At 36.8% G+C, this 21443-nt stretch overlaps 1 protein-coding gene across 1 annotated transcript; it reads left to right on the top strand.

The window, feature by feature from the left end:
- Positions 1 to 11366: 11366 nt before the first annotated feature.
- Positions 11367 to 21280, top strand: dus1l (dihydrouridine synthase 1-like (S. cerevisiae)). The gene is made up of 14 exons (XM_062438710.1): positions 11367 to 11414; positions 13236 to 13481; positions 13572 to 13680; positions 13811 to 13861; positions 14077 to 14189; positions 15224 to 15306; positions 15523 to 15626; positions 15791 to 15938; positions 16208 to 16304; positions 16510 to 16598; positions 17596 to 17765; positions 17845 to 17882; positions 18125 to 18200; positions 19741 to 21280. Exons 2-14 carry the CDS (start codon positions 13245 to 13247, stop codon positions 19908 to 19910), a joined length of 1485 nt encoding a protein of 494 aa, XP_062294694.1. The 5' UTR covers positions 11367 to 11414; positions 13236 to 13244; the 3' UTR covers positions 19911 to 21280.
- Positions 21281 to 21443: the final 163 nt, after the last annotated feature.

Genomic DNA, 21443 nt, shown 5'->3' with positions numbered 1-21443 from the left:
GAAAAGAAATCTTTTTGCATATTTTTGGGGAATTTTATTGTGAAAAATCGTCAATAGCGTTAATATTATACAGTGTAGGATGACCAAAATCATGATACACAACAAGGGTCACCTGATAATCATACTACAACAGTTATTTCCGAAAAATGGGCTTTTGCATATTTTTGGGGAATTTTATTACGAAAAATCGTCAATAGCGTTAATATTATACAGTGTAGGATGACCAAAATCATGATACACAACAAGGGTCACCTGATAATCATACTACAACAGTCATTTCAGAAAAATGTGCTTTTGCATATTTTTGGGGAATTTTATTGTGAAAAATCGTCAGTAGCGTTAATATTATACACTGTATACTCACCAAAATCATGCTACACAACAATGGTCACCTGATAATCGAACTACAACAGTTATTTCAGAAAAAAAACTTTTTGCATATTTATGGGGAATTTTATTGTGAAAAATCGTCAATAGCGTTGATATTATACACGGTATAATCACCAAAATCATGCTACACAACAATGCTCACCTGATAATCGTACTACAACAGTTATTTCAGAAAAATGTGTTTTTTGCATATTTTTGGGGAATTTTATTGTGAAAAATCGTCAACAGCGTTAATATTATAAACTGTATACTCACCAAAATCATGCTACACAACAATGGTCACCTGATAATCGTACTACAACAGTTATTTCAGAAAAATATGTTTTTTGCATATTTTTGGGGAATTTTATTGTGAAAAATCATCAATAGCGTTAATATTATACAGTGTAGGATGACCAAAATCATGATACACAACAAGGGTCACCTGATAATCATACTACAACAGTCATTTCATAAAAAAAAATCTTTTTGCATATTTTTGGGGAATTTTATTGTGAAAAATCGTCAATAGCGTTAATATTATACAGTGTAGGATGACCAAAATCACGATACACAACAAGGGTCACCTGATAATCATACTACAACAGTCATTTCATAAAAAAATATCTTATTGCATATTTTTGGGGAATTTTATTGTGAAAAATCGTCAATAGCGTTAATATTATACAGTGTGGGATGACCAAAATCATGATACACAACAAGGGTCACCTGATAATCGTACTACAACAGTCATTTCAGAAAAAAAATCTTTTTGGGGAATTTTATTGTGAAAAATCGTCAATAGCGTTAATATTATACACTGTATACTCACCAAAATCATGCTACACAACAAGGGTCACCTGATAATCATACTACAACAGTTATTTCCGAAAAATGGGCTTTTGCATAATTTTGGGGAATTTTATTGTGAAAAATCGTCAGTAGCGTTAATATTATACAGTGTAGGATGACCAAAATCATGATACACAACAAGGGTCACCTGATAATCGTACTACAACAGTTATTTCCGAAAAATGGGTTTTTGCATATTTTTGGGGAATTTTATTGTGAAAAATCGTCAATAGCGTCAATATTATACACTGTATACTCACCAAAATCATGCTACACAACAATGGTCACCTGATAATCGTACTACAACAGTTATTTCCGAAAAATGGGTTTTTGCATATTTTTGGGGAATTTTATTGTGAAAAATCATCAATAGCGTTAATATTATACACTGTATACTCACCAAAATCATGCTACACAACAAGGGTCACCTGATAATCATACTACAACAGTCATTTCAGAAAAATATGTTTTTGCATATTTTTGGGGAATTTTATTGTGAAAAATCATCAATAGCGTTAATATTATACAGTGTAGGATGACCAAAATCATGATACACAACAAGGGTCACCTGATAATCATACTACAACAGTCATTTCATAAAAAAAAATCTTTTTGCATATTTTTGGGGAATTTTATTGTGAAAAATCGTCAATAGCGTTAATATTATACAGTGTAGGATGACCAAAATCACGATACACAACAAGGGTCACCTGATAATCATACTACAACAGTCATTTCATAAAAAAATATCTTATTGCATATTTTTGGGGAATTTTATTGTGAAAAATCGTCAATAGCGTTAATATTATACAGTGTGGGATGACCAAAATCATGATACACAACAAGGGTCACCTGATAATCGTACTACAACAGTCATTTCAGAAAAAAAATCTTTTTGGGGAATTTTATTGTGAAAAATCGTCAATAGCGTTAATATTATACACTGTATACTCACCAAAATCATGCTACACAACAAGGGTCACCTGATAATCATACTACAACAGTTATTTCCGAAAAATGCGCTTTTGCATAATTTTGGGGAATTTTATTGTGAAAAATCGTCAGTAGCGTTAATATTATACAGTGTAGGATGACCAAAATCATGATACACAACAAGGGTCACCTGATAATCGTACTACAACAGTTATTTCCGAAAAATGGGTTTTTGCATATTTTTGGGGAATTTTATTGTGAAAAATCGTCAATAGCGTCAATATTATACACTGTATACTCACCAAAATCATGCTACACAACAATGGTCACCTGATAATCGTACTACAACAGTCATTTCAGAAAAATATGTTTTTGCATATTTTTGGGGAATTTTATTGTGAAAAATCATCAATAGCGTTAATATTATACAGTGTAGGATGACCAAAATCATGATACACAACAAGGGTCACCTGATAATCATACTACAACAGTCATTTCATAAAAAAAAATCTTTTTGCATATTTTTGGGGAATTTTATTGTGAAAAATCGTCAATAGCGTTAATATTATACAGTGTAGGATGACCAAAATCACGATACACAACAAGGGTCACCTGATAATCATACTACAACAGTCATTTCATAAAAAAATATCTTATTGCATATTTTTGGGGAATTTTATTGTGAAAAATCGTCAATAGCGTTAATATTATACAGTGTGGGATGACCAAAATCATGATACACAACAAGGGTCACCTGATAATCGTACTACAACAGTCATTTCAGAAAAAAAATCTTTTTGGGGAATTTTATTGTGAAAAATCGTCAATAGCGTTAATATTATACACTGTATACTCACCAAAATCATGCTACACAACAAGGGTCACCTGATAATCATACTACAACAGTTATTTCCGAAAAATGGGCTTTTGCATAATTTTGGGGAATTTTATTGTGAAAAATCGTCAGTAGCGTTAATATTATACAGTGTAGGATGACCAAAATCATGATACACAACAAGGGTCACCTGATAATCGTACTACAACAGTTATTTCCGAAAAATGGGTTTTTGCATATTTTTGGGGAATTTTATTGTGAAAAATCGTCAATAGCGTCAATATTATACACTGTATACTCACCAAAATCATGCTACACAACAATGGTCACCTGATAATCGTACTACAACAGTTATTTCCGAAAAATGGGTTTTTGCATATTTTTGGGGAATTTTATTGTGAAAAATCGTCAATAGCGTTAATATTATACAGTGTAGGAAGACCAAAATCATGATACACAACAAGGGTCACCTGATAATCATACTACAACAGTCATTTCAGAAAAAAAATCTTTTTGCATATTTTTGGGGAATTTTATTGTGAAAAATCATCAATAGCGTTAATATTATACACTGTATACTCACCAAAATCATGCTACACAACAATTGTCACCTGATAATCGTACTACAACAGTTATTTCAGAAAAATATATTTTTGTATATTTTGGGGGAATTTTATTGTGAAAAATCATCAATAGCGTTAATATTATACAGTGTAGGATGACCAAAATCATGATACACAAAGAGGGTCACCTGATAATCATACTACAACAGTCATTTCATTAAAAAAACTCTTTTTGCATATTTTTGGGGAATTTTATTGTGAAAAATCGTCAATAGCGTTAATATTATACAGTGTAGGATGACCAAAATCATGATACACAACAAGGGTCACCTGATAATCATACTACAACAGTCATTTCAGAAAAAAAACTTTTTGCATATTTTTGGGGAATTCTATTGTGAAAAATCGTCAATAGCGTCAATATTATACACTGTATACTCACCCAAATCATGCTACACAACAAGGGTCACCTGATAATCATACTACATCAGTCATTTCAGAAAAATGTGTTTTTGCATATTTTGGGGGAATTTTATTGTGAAAAATCGTCAATAGCGTCAATATTATACGCTGTATACTCACCAAAATCATGCTACACAACAATGGTCACCTGATAATCATACTACAACAGTTATTTCAGAAAAATGGGTTTTTGCATATATTTGGGGAATTTTATTGTGAAAAGTCATCAATAACGTTAATATTATACAGTGTAGGATGACCAAAATCATGATACACAACAAGGGTCACCTGATAATCATACTACAACAGTCATTTCAGAAAAAAAATCTTTTTGCATATTTTTGGGGAATTTTATTGTGAAAAATCGTCAATAGCGTTAATATTATACACTGTATACTCACCAAAATCACGCTACACAACAATGGTCACCTTATAATCGTACTTCAACAGTTATTTCAGAAAAATGGATTTTAGCATATTTTTGGGGAATTTTATTGTGAAAAATCGTTAATAGCGTTAATATTATACAGTGTAGGATGACCAAAATCATGCTACACAACAAGGGTCACATGATAATCATACTACAACAGTCATTTCAGAAAAAAAATGTTTTTGCATATTTTTGGGGAATTTTATTGTGAAAAATCGTCAATAGCGTTGATATCATACACTGTATACTCACTAAAATCATGCTAGACAACAATGGTCACCTGATAATCATACTACAACAGTCATTTCTGAAAAAAAATCTTTTTGCATATCTTTGTGGAATTTTATTGTGAAAAATCGTCAATAGCGTTAATATTATACAGTGTAGGATGACCAAAATCATGATACACAACAAGGGTCACCTGATAATCGTACTACAACAGTCATTTCATAAAAAAAAATCTTTTTGCATATTTTTGGGGAATTTTATTGTGAAAAATCGTCAATAGCGTTAATATTATACACTGTATACTCACCAAAATCATGCTACACAACAATGGTCACCTGATAATCGTACTACAACAGTTGTTTCAGAAAAATGTTTTTTTTTGCATATTTTTGGGGAATTTTATTGTGAAAAATCGTCAATAGCGTTGATATTATACACTGTATACTCACCAAAATCATGCTACACAACAAGGGTCACCTGATAATCATACTACAACAGTCATTTCAGAAAAATGTGTTTTTGCATATTTTTGGGGAATTTTATTGTGAAAAATCGTCAATAGCGTTAATATTATACAGTGTAGGATGACCAAAATCATGATACACAACAAGGGTCACCTGATAATCATACTACAACAGTTATTTCAGAAAAATGTGCTTTTGCATATTTTTGGGGAATTTTATTGTGAAAAATCATCAATAGCGTTAATATTATACACTGTATACTCACCAAAATCATGCTACACAACAATGGTCACCTGATAATCGTACTACAACAGTTGTTTCAGAAAAATGTTTTTTTTGCATATTTTTGGGGAATTTTATTGTGAAAAATCGTCAATAGCATTGATATTATACACTGTATACTCACTAAAATCATGCTAGACAACAATGGTCACCTGATAATCATACTACAACAGTCATTTCTGAAAAAAAATCTTTTTGCATATTTTTGTGGAATTTTATTGTGAAAAATCGTCAATAGCGTTGATATTATACACTGTATACTCACCAAAATCATGATACACAACAAGGGTCACCTGATAATCATACTACAACAGTCATTTCAGAAAAAAAGATCTTTTTGCATATTTTTGGGGAATTTTATAGTGAAAAATCGTCAATAGCGTTAATATTATACACTGTATACTCACCAAAATCATGCTACAGAACAATGGTCACCTGATAATCGTACTACAACAGTTGTTTCAGAAAAATGGGTTTTTGCATATTTTTGTGGAATTTTATTGTGAAAAATCGTCAATAGCGTTGATATTATACACTGTATACTCACCAAAATCATGATACACAACAAGGGTCACCTTATAATCATACTACAACAGTCATTTCAGAAAAAAAGATCTTTTTGCATATTTTTGGGGAATTTTATAGTGAAAAATCGTCAATAGCGTTAATATTATACACTGTATACTCACCATAATCATGCTACAGAACAATGGTCACCTGATAATCGTACTACAACAGTTATTTCAGAAAAATATGTTTTTTGCATATTTTTGGGGAATTTTATTGTGAAAAATCGTCAATAGCGTTAATATTATACAGTGTAGGATGACCAAAATCATGATACACAACAAGGGTCACCTGATAATCATACTACAACAGTTATTTCAGAAAAATGTGCTTTTGCATATTTTTGGGGAATTTTATTGTGAAAAATCATCAATAGCGTTAATATTATACACTGTATACTCACCAAAATCATGCTACACAACAATGGTCACCTGATAATCGTACTACAACAGTTGTTTCAGAAAAATGTTTTTTTTGCATATTTTTGGGGAATTTTATTGTGAAAAATCGTCAATAGCATTGATATTATACACTGTATACTCACTAAAATCATGCTAGACAACAATGGTCACCTGATAATCATACTACAACAGTCATTTCTGAAAAAAAATCTTTTTGCATATTTTTGTGGAATTTTATTGTGAAAAATCGTCAATAGCGTTGATATTATACACTGTATACTCACCAAAATCATGATACACAACAAGGGTCACCTGATAATCATACTACAACAGTCATTTCAGAAAAAAAGATCTTTTTGCATATTTTTGGGGAATTTTATAGTGAAAAATCGTCAATAGCGTTAATATTATACACTGTATACTCACCAAAATCATGCTACAGAACAATGGTCACCTGATAATCGTACTACAACAGTTGTTTCAGAAAAATGGGTTTTTGCATATTTTTGTGGAATTTTATTGTGAAAAATCGTCAATAGCGTTGATATTATACACTGTATACTCACCAAAATCATGATACACAACAAGGGTCACCTTATAATCATACTACAACAGTCATTTCAGAAAAAAAGATCTTTTTGCATATTTTTGGGGAATTTTATAGTGAAAAATCGTCAATAGCGTTAATATTATACACTGTATACTCACCATAATCATGCTACAGAACAATGGTCACCTGATAATCGTACTACAACAGTTATTTCAGAAAAATATGTTTTTTGCATATTTTTGGGGAATTTTATTGTGAAAAATCGTCAATAGCGTTAATATTATACAGTGTAGGATGACCAAAATCATGATACACAACAAGGGTCACCTGATAATCATACTACAACAGTCATTTCAGAAAAAAAATCTTTTTGCATATTTTTGGGGAATTTTATTGTGAAAAATCGTCAATAGCGTTAATATTATACACTGTATACCCACCCAAATCATGCTACACAGCAAGGGTCACCTGATAATCATACTACAACAGTTATTTCAGAAAAATTTGTTTTTGTTTATTTTTGGGTAATTTGGGTAAAAATCGTCAATGGCGTTAATATTATACACTGTTCCCCCATCCTGAGGAGGGCGGAACGGCCGCAGCTCAAGAGATTGGTTGGCGTGGGACTCAGACCAGACCTTAGGATGGAATGCAGGATTAGGGCGCAGCAGCACTTCAGCATTCCCAGGCAAGAAGCGGCAGCACTCTTCATGCACGGAAAGGGCATGTAGCTCACCCACCCTTTTTGTCGACACAATAGCCAACAAGAATGTAGTCTTGAGCGAAAGCCATTTCAGCTCAACCGTTTCCAGAGGCTCGAACGGCCCAACATGGGCCGTCTTTATGGCTGCCACCGTCCCCTTCAATGGCGAGGGAGACTTGCCTGCCTCTAAGAGCTCGTGAAGGAACTGAAGGATACCAGGGGCCATACAGGAGAGGGGATCCACGTGTCGTGAGGCACACCATGATTGAAACACCCCCCAACGATAGGAATAAGCAACCCTGGTCGAGGGAGCCCGGGCCCCCTGCAAAGTACCCACTACAGACTGGGGGAATCCCAAGGCTAGAAATTCCCCCTTGGGGCCCTAGGGAAAAGGATGAAAAAGAGTTCCCTCGGCCTGGGACAGGAGGTCCCAGCGAATGGGTAGCTCCCACGGTTGTCCCTGAAGAAGGGGCAGAATCTCGGCAAACCAAATCATCTGGGGCCAATTGGGGGCCACCAGGATGAGGCTGGACTCTCTGTAGGAGTTGGTGCAGGAGGAGGAAGGGAGGGAAGGCATACAGGAGGCCCAGTGGCCACTGATGTGCCATCAAATCCGTCCATAAGGGAGGATTGTCCCCATGCAAAATAAGAGGGGACAATGAGTGTTCTCCCTGGATGCAAAAAGATCTGCCACGGCTGTGCCGTAGCGATCCTATATTCCGCTCACAACCTCTGGATGCAGCTGCCACTCTCCGGGGAGGGGTCCCCCCCTGGAGAGCCGATCTACAGCAAGGTTGTCCCGACCCAGCACGTATCTGGCCCTCAGGAACTTGAACTGGGGATGAGCCCACTCCCATATTGCCCGAGCCAATCTGCACAGGCGAGGGGAACCTAGGCCCCCTTGCCTGTTGATATATGCCACCGCTACTGTACTGTCTGTTCTCACCAGCACATGGCGGTCCTGTAGCTCTGGCAGGAAGTGCAGAAGAGCCAGATGGATAGCCTGCAGCTCCAAAACATTTATGTGCTGCGCTAACCAGGTTCCGTGCCAAAGGCCGCTGATGCCCTTGCCTTCGTGGACAGCCCCCCAGCCTACCAGGGATGCATCTGATGACACCACCTGGCGACGCAACACAAGCCCCAGTACCGTCCCACGTGCCAAGTTGGTCGGCCGCCGCCACCAACAGAAAGCCACACACAGTCTGCGCATCACCAATACGCTGGCCTGCAGATTCCTCTGTGGGCAAAATCCAAGGCCCAGGAGGCAGCGCTGCACTGGGCGCATGTTCAGAAGAGCCAGGGGTATGACATGCACTGTGGTTGCCATTAACCCCAAGAGGCGGAGACAAAGCCTCCAGGTCACCCTGGCCCCAAGCCGGAACTGGGACAAGCAAGCCCTGAGGGCGGCCTGTCTCACAGGAGTCAAGTAAAGAGTCCCTGCCCTGGCATCCAAACACATGCCTAGGAACTGTGAGGGCTGGAGCCTGCTCTTTTTCCTGTTGAGGTGCAGGCCTAGGTACTCTACGTGCTGCTGGAGACGAGCCTCATCTCTGCGGCACTGCCTCTCCGAGCGAGCACACACGTTGGCTGGCCTCAAAAAGGACCCGTAGATCACTGGAAGCAGCAGAACCTAATTGAGGTGGTCTTGGCTGTGGGGCTGGTACCGGCCCCGCCGGAGCATACCAGACATCTCTTGTGTGACCGGAAAACCGATGTCACGAGCCGCCAGGCTTTAACCAGCCCAGGTAGCAAAAACAGTCGCAGCAATCCAGAGAGGGGCCCGTAGACCAGCTCTCCCAAACTCAATGTAAGTGGATATTGTGCACACAAGCCGTCTAAACACCCCCCCCCCCCCCCCCTCCACATATGGAATATGTAGGATGGAGAGATAGTCTTGACACGATATAGAACATATGTTAGAATATATATTAATAATTTTTCCTCAAGCTATTTTTTTATATTCAAAGTCAAATGTTATCCACCAATAACAAAATATAGTAGACCTAAGGAGAACACCAATGCCCATGTTGCAAATATTTAAATCGCTCAAATATATAACCAGTTCTGAAAAAAAAAAAAGTTTATTGTTTCAGACAATACTGTCAATACTGTAAAAGGAGCTCACACCTGAGTCAGAGTCCTTTGAAAAGCTTCATGAATGGTTAGATTGCCATCACCTATCAAATAATGAAAAAATATGTACAGATGTTTCAGTTGTGCAAATGTAGCATGATTTTGGTGAGTATACAGTGTATAATATCAACACTATTGACGATTTTTCACAATAAAATTCCCCAAAAATATGCAAAAAGATTTTTTTTCTGAAATGACTGCTGTAGTATGATTATCAGGTGACCCTTGTTGTGTATCATGATTTTGGTCATCCTACACTGTATAATATTAACGCTATTGACGATTTTTCACAATAAAATTCCCCAAAAATATGCAAAAAGATTTTTTTTCTGAAATGACTGTTGTAGTATGATTATCAGGTGACCCTTTTTGTGTAGCATGATTTTGGTGAGTATACAGTGTATAATATTAACGCTATTGACGATTTTTCACAATAAAATTCCCCAAAAATATGCAAAAACACATTTTTCTGAAATAACTGTTGTAGTACGATTATCAGGTGACCATTGTTGTGTAGCATGATTTTGGTCATCCTACACTGTATAATATTAACGCTATTGATGATTTTTCACAATAAAATTCCCCAAAAATATGCAAAAAGATTTTTTTTCTGAAATGACTGTTGTAGTACGATTATCAGGTGACCCTTGTTGTGTATCATGATTTTGGTCATCCTACACTGTATAATATTAACGCTATTGACGATTTTTCACAATAAAATTCCCCAAAAATATGCAAAAAGATTATTTTCAGAAATGACTGTTGTAGTATGATTATCAGGTGACCATTGTTGTGTAGCATGATTTTGGTGAGTATACAGTGTATAATATTAACGCTATTGACGATTTTTCACAATAAAATTCCCCAAAAATATGCAAAAACACATTTTTCTGAAATAACTGTTGTAGTACGATTATCAGGTGACCATTGTTGTGTAGCATGATTTTGGTCATCCTACACTGTATAATATTAACACTATTGACGATATTTCAAAATAAAACTCCCCAAAAATATGCAAACTTTTTTTTTTCCTGAAATAACTGTTGTAGTATGATTATCAGGTGACCATTGTTGTGTAGCATGATTTTGGTAATCCTACACTGTATAATATTAACGCTATTGACGATTTTTCACAATAAAATTCCCCAAAAGATATTGAATATTTTTCGTTTTGGTACTGCACTTTGTAGACGGTCCTTAAGCGCTCGCCTCTCAGCCCGCAGCTTATAGAGAGCAATATATTTCCTGCAGCCTTGAGGACGACTCGTTTTGGCGAAAATGAGTTTGTAGTCAATAGTCTACCTTACCACGATAGGAAAGATGCAATTTTTATGTTTTAACAATGTTTCGTTTGTGAGCTATTGATCGCTGAAGTTCGAATCTGCCAATCTCTTTCTAACCTTACCCAAGTGAGGAATGAATACAGAAAGAAAAACAGGTGCATGTAGGCTCCTGACCGTTGTTTTACACCACAACAGAAGGGGGCGATATTACACCAAATGAAATAGACACCAACCATTATCAAGAAGAAGAAGCAAAAGCGGAGCGGAAATAGCGAAAGTCTCGCCGGTGCTGTTTCACTGTTACACACAGTCGGAAAGTGCTGCGCCAGGAATACTCTCCAAACCTCACAGTAAAACAGGTGACAAAACAAACTATCTCACTATTTCATGATACGTACAGTTAGTACATGAGCAGACAGTGCATGACAAAGCAAGCGAGACATTACTGTGCTACATTTCCTGTTAAAAGTCGTTACAGTTGTGTAATGTCTACTGAGCACACTTAGCTTTGCTGGCTAACTGACTGTAACAGTTACAGTACAGGCAGAGATAGTTAGTCAGTCGTAAATGCTAATAAATATTGAGGCAGACAATAGAGAGTAAAACACTTGAAACCTATATAAAATGTTAGTTTATAGTCGTTTGTAGACGGGTGAAAATGTTGCTAAGCTACAACATTTAAATGTCTAATAGCTAGTTTAACCAGTCATTTAACACATGTCAGTCAGGTCTGCTCACTAACAATTCACATTTCAGTTACACATATTAAAAATGTTCAAAGTGCTGAATCAGCTCAATATTAAATAGAGCCAGACCGATAGATCGGTTAGCTGATATTGTCCTATCACTGATATATCAGTATTGGCATATATGTTGTCAGATATGCATCATATTTTTTAGTTATAAAGGCAGCATTTTATGTAAATTTAATCATTTTTCTTAATTAAAGTTTAATGTTTACGTACATATGTGTTTTTGTTGTATTTTATGTATATATTCTGTATATATAAGATTATTGGCTAGTATATTGATATCAGAATTTTTTTGTTTCCTATTATCGGTATCAGCATCAGCTCCAAAACTCCTGTATCGGTCGAGCACTAGTATTAAACAGTATTAACCTCTGGTATTGACACTAACAAACTGAACTTGTGGTGTTTGTAATGATTAATAAGTTAAAAGCTGGAGAGAGAGAAGGCGTGTGTAAAGTCAATCAATCAATCAATCAATCAATCAATCAATCAGCTTTATTTATATATTACCTTTCAGACAATTGAAATGCTTTACAAGTGACTGACAAAACCTAAGATTTTAAAAATGGACATATACCAAAATTAAAAAGCAAAAATGTTAAATAAGACAAAAAAAGATGGATAGTTAAGATAATAAAAGATACAAGCAATAAAAAAAGAAAAATAAATACTACACAAAATAAATAGATTATAGTACAACAGTGAAATATTTATAAATCGGAATTGAATTACAACTTTGGGGTATTTTTAGCAAAAAGTTTTGAGTTTTTTTTCCATTGAATAGTTACAGTATTTCCATGTGATGTTACGTGTGGCTGTCTTAAGTGTGGATGTAGCCGCTGTAAACCAAGTCATAAAGTATCTATCTATCTATCTATCTATCTATCTATCTATCTATCTATCTATCTATCTATCTATCTATCTATCTATCTATCTATCTATCTAAAAGCCAAGATAAACAGAAGGTTTTTCAGCTGCTTGGACCTTCATGGTTTAAAGCAGCATCGCCAAATGTTTAGTTCTGCTTTGTGGAACAGTTAATAGATAATGAAATAGATTTAGGAGATAATTTAGTGTCAGAAATAATCCTCCAAAAATATCTCAGGTACAGGAGGTAGGCTAATTTAAAGCAGCGCTTCTTAATTTTGTCAGTAACTTCCCAACATCTCCAGATATGCTCTCACGTTTTCTAAGATGAAACTCGAAACACGAAGGATTTGATTCAATTACCTTTTTATTACTTTATTCCGTGGAATGAACCACTACAAGTTGAGAAGATAAGAGACATACTCTTATCTTCTCAACTTGTAGTGGTTCATTGGGTAGAGCTGCTTTGTTCTTTTATCAACTATTTCCTGCTGAAAGTCTGTGTTAGTCAGTAAGAAAATACCTAATAATCATCTTTTGTCTTTCCCGCTCTGTGTGAAGTCACCTGCGATGGCCAAGCTCCAGGGCTTCGAGTTCTGGAAGAAGACCCTGAAGGAAGCGGCCTACGTGGTGGCGCCCATGGTGGACCAGAGCGAGCTGGCCTGGCGCCTGTTGAGCCGTCGGCACGGGGCTCAGCTCTGTTACACCCCCATGCTGCACGCTCAGGTGTTTGTTCGCGACGCCAATTACAGAAGAGAAAACCTCTACAATGAGGTGTGTCAGGAGGACAGGCCTCTGATCACACAGGTGAGGACCACTGATGACAGACTGAAGAGCTGTTTTGTTTTTTTTCCTCTATGTGTGGTCATCACAGCTGTTGCGTTTCTTGTGTGTCAGTTTTGTGCCAATGATCCAGCGGTGTTCATTAAGGCGGCGCTGCTGGCTCAGGAACACTGCGACGCCATCGACCTCAACCTGGGCTGTCCACAGATGATCGCTAAAAGAGGTACGCACACACACACACACACATCCTACATAAATCAGCCCCTCAGTGTTTGACTTTTATGACTCCTCCTGGTTGTCTCAGAAAATACACGAATGCCTGTCTTCAGTATGTCTTGATGCTTGTTTTTAAGGCCACTATGGAGTTTTCCTACAAGATGAATGGGAGCTGTTAGAGAAAATGGGTAAGTTTGTGTTTTAAATCTATAAATTCACTATTTTCTTTCTGTGCATTATGATGAGAAATCCAGTGTTTGACCCAGGGATGATCTCAGACAAAATGTAAATTCAAAAACCTGCAAATTGTTTGCATCAGTTTGTCCATTGAGCATTGAGCCTTTTTTGTTTTGTTTTGTTCAAGTGCTTCAAACACCTAAAATTCTCCTCTTATATATCACAGTGAAGGAAGCCAATGAAAAGCTCTCAGTGCCCATCACGTGTAAGATCCGCGTGTTCAAAGATATTGAAAAGACGGTCCGATACGCTCAGATGCTGGAGAAAGCTGGATGTCAGGTATGAATTTTTTACCTCTGTGGTTATCAATTCAATTCAATTCAATTCAATTCAAACAACTGTATTTATCCCAAATAGGGCAATTCCGTTTGCAATCTACCAGTCATAAACATAAACACAAAGACAGGATATGTGCTCTTATGTCTTATGTCTGTGGGCGGCTGTGGCTCAGGAGGTAGAGCCGGTCGTCCACTAATTGGAAGATCGGCAGTTTGATTCCCAGATCCTCCAGTCCACATGTCGATGTGTCTTTGGGCAAGATACTTAACCCCAAATTGCTCCTGATGGCTGCACCAATGGTGTATGAATGGGTGAATGTGACTTGTAGTGTAAAAGCGACTAAGACTAGAAAAGTGCTACATAAGTACAGTCCATTTACCATTTTGCCATCTTACTTTATTAAACAGAGTTTGATTCACTGACTTCACAAACAAAGAGAAATATTGACTCAAGGCGAATCAGAACTTTGGTCACTATTAACTGAACAATTTTCTTTTTGTACTTGTGTATTTGTATATTTGTATATTTGTATTTGCATACTGTTACTGATACTGTTTCTGTTAGCTGCCTTTGGATGTAAATTAGCATTCTTGCTAACGTTGGCATGTTTACATCTTCAATCAATCAATCAATCAAACTTTATTTATATAGCACCTTTCACACAGACTATTGTAGTTCAGTGCTTTACAGTTATTTGATTGACAAGCTGATAATAAGGCAGAACAAATGACAAAATTAAAAAAGAGAGAAAAATAACAACAATAGTAATTTAAAAAAAGGAATAAAACAAAGAACAATTTAAAGACAAAACTGGAGACCAATGCATGCAAGAGAAAATAAAAATGAAAAAAAATTAAAAGTTTAAATGGAAATAAATAATTTAAATAAATAAAAATAATTATTAACAAAATATCAAACAAACTAACTTAAATAAATCGTCGTATTTTTAATTTGCATTTGTTTGTAAAATTTGCCTCGAGTCATTAGAAAGGATTTAAAACCTTGGCTTTGTTGATCCTCCGTATCTCTCCTAGCTGCTTACAGTTCACGGCAGAACCAAAGACCAAAAAGGAGCAGTGACCGGTATCGCCAGCTGGGAGCACATCAAAGCCGTACGGTAAACTAGCCCCCCCCCCCCACACACACACACACACACACTTTGTTTCAATCCTCCAAATGTACTGTAGTTCAAGACAGATGAATCCAGCTCTTCCAACAGATCAAAACTAATAATTTAATGTTAATTTACACAGTATTTTAGATATTAAGTCAAATGCTCTAAGTGGTAACATTTGCCATATTTTCAATAACCAATGTGTTTTTTTTTCTACAGGAAGGCAGTAAATATTCCTGTGTTTGCTAATGGCAACATTCATCACATGAGTGATGTGGAGCGCTGCATTCAGGAGACGGGAGTACAGGGGGTCATGAGTGCAGGTTCGGAACATCCACAAAGTCTAAAAAAGCCTTTTTTTCAAGTTTGTTTCAGACATTTTTTTGAGACTAATTGGTGATAATAGACAATAAATGATATGATTTAAAATGTGTGATCCTGCTCAGGATGTTAAACTTGCACTCTGCTTTTTTTGTGTGGTTTTCAGAGGGGAACCTCCATAATCCTGCACTGTTTGAAGGACGCAGCCCCCCCGTGTGGGAGATGGCTGAGGAGTATTTAGAAGTGGTGAAGCAGTACCCCCCCTGCAGCCTGTCCTACATACGAGCCCACCTGTTCAAGCTTTGGCACCACACGTACGTCTGTCTCTGTCTGTGTACATTTATACATTTACCTCACAGGCCCGAATATTCATTTCCTCTTTAACAGCAAAACATCATCACATGAGTTTGAGAGCCCTGATGGCAAAAGCCTACTTTATGATTAATGCTAATAAGCAAATGTTGGCATGCTAAGGAAAGGGTTTTGCTAGAAAAATAGATCATTCAGCATGTTGTCCCACTGTGTGTTTATAGCTCTGAATCTGAATACTGAGCCGAAGCTCTGTCATGTATTTGTGTGTTAGGCTACAGATCCACCAGGACCTAAGGGAGGAGTTGGCCAAGGTGAAGACCATCGAGGCTTTGGCTGGTATCAGCAAGCAGCTGCGTCTGCGCTGTCAGGTAACAGCAGTTTTTAAAAATGCACGAGAGAGGAAGTGAGAGAGGTAAAACAAAAAGCAGGGGTACTTAAAATTGTGAAGAAGCAGATCAGATACGTCACATAACACCATGTGTACTTACACATGCAGATTGGAATGAACACAGGAGGAAGGAGGACTGGTATAGACTGTCTTCTACACCAATAGTTGTATGTGTTTCCATACAGGAGGAGATAGCTAGAGGAAAGGATGGGGACGAGAAGGAGAGCAGCCTGCCCTTCCCTCACTGGATCTGCCAGCCGTACGTCAGACCACCGTGAGTTACCACCTTCTCTTGTTTTTATTCTTTAAAAATGCTTCACAGAGTGAGCTTCATACAGTTATCACAAATCTGCATAGGAGACATCAACTCCACAGCAAACAAGCTTAGACCCTGTTTACACTTGGTTTTAAAACGCGAATTGGGCGATCGGATCACAAATGGGCCGCGTTAAATAACAGTGTAAACGACCAAATTCTGATCCGATCACTCAAACCACTTGACAAGGTGGTTTGGGACACATTTTACCACATCTTTTGTAGTGTGAACACTAACCTGTTTTGTCCCCGATAAGGACGTAACGGGAAAATACGTCATCAATACAGGACGTTGCGGTTGTTTTGGTGACAGAGCGACCACATCAAATGACTTTGTCCTGCCATTATCAACAGCTGGAATAGCCCACATATAGGTCTGTCACGATAACTACTTCTGTTGGGCGATATACTGTCTCAGAAACAATCGCGATAAACGATATTATTGTTATTTGAAGATCATTTTATACCAATGATATAATGATAATATAATAGCATAATAATTGGAGAGTATATACTATACTATATCTTCTACAGTCTCCACTCAGGACGTACACAGTGAGGAATGGAGGACACTACTCGATTAGCCAATGTGACATGAATAGCCTCTTAGCTGCTAAGTGTGGCAATATTGCGTAAAAAAAAAAAAAGATCATGGTCGATATATTGACATGATGATGTTGATAATTCTGTTATTGTACGATAAGTGGATAATGTAATTATGTCACAGGCCTACCCACACATGTATATAAGTTCTTGAATCATTTTTGTTTTCCTAGCTAGCCTGCGCAAAACTGATGTAATAACTATGCGCAGGGCCCTTTGACCATCTAGCGGACATGACGTAGGCAGTAAAGAAATCTTGACACCTTGGAGATGTACAATAAACACAGGTGTGAAAACATTTTAAAACCGAGCTCAAACAGCCTCTCACTGTCGACCGATTACTCACCAAACAGGCCAAAGGAGCCGGTCGCCAACGGTAATGGGCAGGATTCAGAGGGGAAGAAGGCAGTGTGTCAGAAGAGGGCGCTGGAGGACTCTGACGGGACCGCAGACAGGCTCTCCAAAAACAAGCAGAAGAAGAGATCCCGCAACCCCAACAAGAACTTCTGTCTTGAGCAGAAACGTGAGTTTGACCTTGAATGAGTTCTTCACTTGAAACACACAAGCACACTCTGACAGTCACTGTTCTTTTCTTCCTGTAGCAAAGTACATCAAATGCGAACAGTGTGGGAACCCAAAGGTAAGCAGTCAGTATTATTTGTGCATTTTGTGTCAGTGTCTTTGTGCATTTTATTTGACAATTAGTGACATAATACCCAAATAGTATTGATTGGTCCCCACTAATTAAATCAACCTCAATGTTTTTTGTGTGATAATGTAAAACGCATCTGTTTCATTATGTTTGGTTTAACTTTGCCAAAGAAACAAGATATTTTAACTGCAAGTTTTCTATCATCAATTTTTTTTTATTTTACTCCGCAGGGAAACAAGTGTGTCTTCAACCTGTGTCGAGGCTGCTGTAAGAAGAAGGCTTTCAAGGAGGTGGCAGACTGTCCAAGTCAGTACACACACACATACACGGGTCAATGATGTTTTTATGTGTCCATGTGGTTTAGTCAAATTTAAAGGGGTTAAAAAGTAATATATAATATAAAGAAAATAAAAGTATAAATATCTTTTTGTGGATTAAGCATAACATTTCTGCTTTTAATCCATTTTGAGAGAATATATTAGAGGATTATGGCAAAAATGTCTAAGTGGTGTTACCATAAAAACGTTGTACCAAATAATTCAACTTCTTCTACTTGCTTAAAAACACTAAATTCTCAATAAAACACCATATCAACTAGTGTGGCATGATCTTACATTATAACTTTTATATTAAATAAAGGTAATGGAATACAATTGTTTTAAATATTACATTTAATCTGGGTAATCATGGAGATCATTCTTTTTTTTTTAAAGTCCACTTAAATACACTGTAGGTGATAAAATATGAATATTTATCATTCTTTTGTGGTTACACCATTTGACATTTTCAGGAGCATTCAGTCTTACTTCTGGTTAAAAAATGGTGCAAATGTCATTTCCAATGACATAAAAGCAACCAAAAAAACTAAATGTACATTTTCAGAAACCTAATGCTGCTTGTAAAACATTTTGTAAGATATTTTTGAATTGCTTATCTTGCCAACCCTTATTTGTCACTGACCCATACACACACAAACAGTCTCAGCAAAAGGTGCTGATGAGTGCTGCACACCTGCATGTTCTCATTAACTGCTGTTAGACTGATATTCTCAAAGCGATACCAAAACAACCAGTGCTAAAATAATAATGACTCAGCAACTGTTTTCAATAATTATTTTTATTTATTTAAATTATTTATTTCCATTTAAACTTTTAATTTTTTGTCATTTTTATTTTCTCTTGCATTTCTTTTTTTAAATTATTTTATTATTATTATTCATTAAGTAGAGATACCAAACATTTGTGGTTTCCTGCTTGTCAGTTGTGAAAATGTTCTCGGTTTCATATCTTTGTAAATTGGACTTTTTTTAATTGACTGTTCGCCAGACTAAAGCCCCATTTAGACTGGATGAAATATTCTGTGTTCCTTAATAATAAAACCATGGGAAAATTCAGGGATATGGTCTCTAATAGACATGGACATTCAGCAGGACAAAACCAAAAAACCTGAACGGGGGACACTTGAGAGTTAACTAATATTGATATGAGTGTGACATACTTTCAATGTAGACAATATGCCAGAATGTAACCAAATATGGTGTAAAACCAGAGCTCAAAGGAAAATACCTGTACCTACTTGTAGCTGACATTACAACGGCCCATTTGAGGTTTAGTGGAGTGTTGCTTTATCCATGGTTTCATTTTTTACTGTTACTATATTGGCTCCCAGTTAGGCCTATATGTTGGCACTAGCATGCATCTATCTATCAAATAGTTTTGTCATCCTTTATTTTCACACAAAAGTCAATTGCCTGATTAAAAAAAATAGCTGATAAAAAACCCAAAAAAGTTTGCTGAAAAACAGCAGGTCATTTTAAATATATATGTGTATTTGTTTCGGTTTACAGGCCATGGGCTGAGGTTCAAGACCAAGGCAGAGAAACGGAAAGCTGAAGAGGAGGAGGAGGAGAAGAAAAAAGAGGGAACAGAGACGGAGAGAAGCTGCAGCTCTCCTCAACCTCTCCCAGAGCCCCCCACAGAGCTGCAGGAGAAGTCGAAGGCACAGCTGCCACTATGAGCAGGACAATGACTCTCTCTACATGCACACACCAAACTCTTAACGTGACTGGTTACAACTCACCCAGCTAAGGTTGCTTCTCTGATTATGAGAAGACGAGTTGGGTGTAATCTCATATTTTAAACATTCTCAAGACATTTTAAGGTCAAATATTAAAGTAGGTTCACACGATGTTCTTGTGCCACTGATATTTCAGTCATCTTCATCATGTTGTCTTACCCAGTGAGGAACAGTTGAGCTCAGATGTTCATGATAGTACAGATGCTGTGTGGAGCTACTTTGGTTTGTTTTGCTGCTGCTGAAGACATTGGGGAACCAGATTCATGTGGTCATGATTAGTGAGGACATCCAGTATACCCACAACACAGCTGCTAAGTAACCTCAGTGACAAGTGTCCGTATGTATGGGACTGATGGTGTAATATGCATGGACATCATTCAGCAGACCAAAACCATATTTTTTTAAGTGATGTGGATTTCCTAAAGAATGATTAGTTTGGGATTTTATTTTTATTTTTATGGGACAGTTGGGAAGTTTCCACATCTTTTTATTTTTCAAGACAAAGATTTTATTGGAAGATGAATCTTTGTGCAAAGTTGTTACAGAGCCAAAGACTTTAATTTCTTTCATTTAAGTTGTCGTGTGGTTTCATTTCCAACTCATTAGTTCAACTATTTATTTTGGATAAAGGTTTGCCTGTTGTACATCAACTCATGTGCCTTTTGATGAGAAATACCACTGCCTATTGAGAATTTAACTTGAGTTTATGTTGCAGGAGGGGAGAAGAATCAAAGTGGTACCCCATCTGTTGTTGTCTAAGACATGCTCAGACCACACCATCCAAAAGAAATGCATTTAAAGGACCAGTGTGTAGGATTTATTGGCATCATTGCAGAATCAACTAACCCCCCGACACCCATTCACCTTCCTGTGTTGTAATACCTACAGTAGCCAAAAAACTCACAATTAAACCCAAAAGCCTTCTCTAGAGCCAGTGTTTGGTTCGTCTGCTCTGTGCTACTGTAGAAATATGGTGGTACAACGTGGTGGGAAGAGAACCCATGCTCCAGGTAGATATAAAGGGCTGATTCTGACAAAAGAAATGAAAATGCAGCTATACTTATTTCATGGGATTATACACTAATTAAAACATACAAATATTAGTCAATTTTTGCCAAATCCGTTCTACAAGATGCCACTAAATTCTACACACTGCAGCTTTAATGGTGCTATCTATATAATTGTGCATACAGTGTAAAAAGTCACACCACAACATTTTGAGAAAGATACTTGTTTTTGCCATGCTTTGTCATCTAAGCAGCTCAATATCAAAGTGATCTGTGTAAGTGTTTAGCCTAGCTTAGTGCAAAGATTAGAAGCTAGCGTAACTCTATCATAAGTGGAAATAAAATAAAATCCAGAAACTCCTCAAATTTAAACTCATTGTATCAGATGTGATAAATTATAGTTTGGTGACTAGCTTGTTTGCTACCAAGACAACATATAAAATATAACAAGCAAGCTTTGGAGGAT

Source organism: Scomber scombrus, chromosome 18, assembly GCF_963691925.1.
Source record: "Scomber scombrus chromosome 18, fScoSco1.1, whole genome shotgun sequence".
NCBI lineage: Eukaryota > Metazoa > Chordata > Actinopteri > Scombriformes > Scombridae > Scomber > Scomber scombrus.
Note: the sequence above shows the minus strand (reverse complement) of the source record. Positions and strands in the feature narration are given on the sequence as shown.

Coding starts and splice junctions, on each gene's coding strand:
- dus1l (XM_062438710.1), top strand. CDS start 13,245: ATGGCCAAGCTCCAGGGCTTCGAGTTCTGGAAGAAGACCCTGAAGGAA. Junction 14,190..15,223: donor TGGAGAAAGCTGGATGTCAG/GTATGAATTTTT, acceptor TATCTCTCCTAG/CTGCTTACAGTTCACGGCAG. Junction 16,599..17,595: donor CAGCCGTACGTCAGACCACC/GTGAGTTACCAC, acceptor CTCACCAAACAG/GCCAAAGGAGCCGGTCGCCA.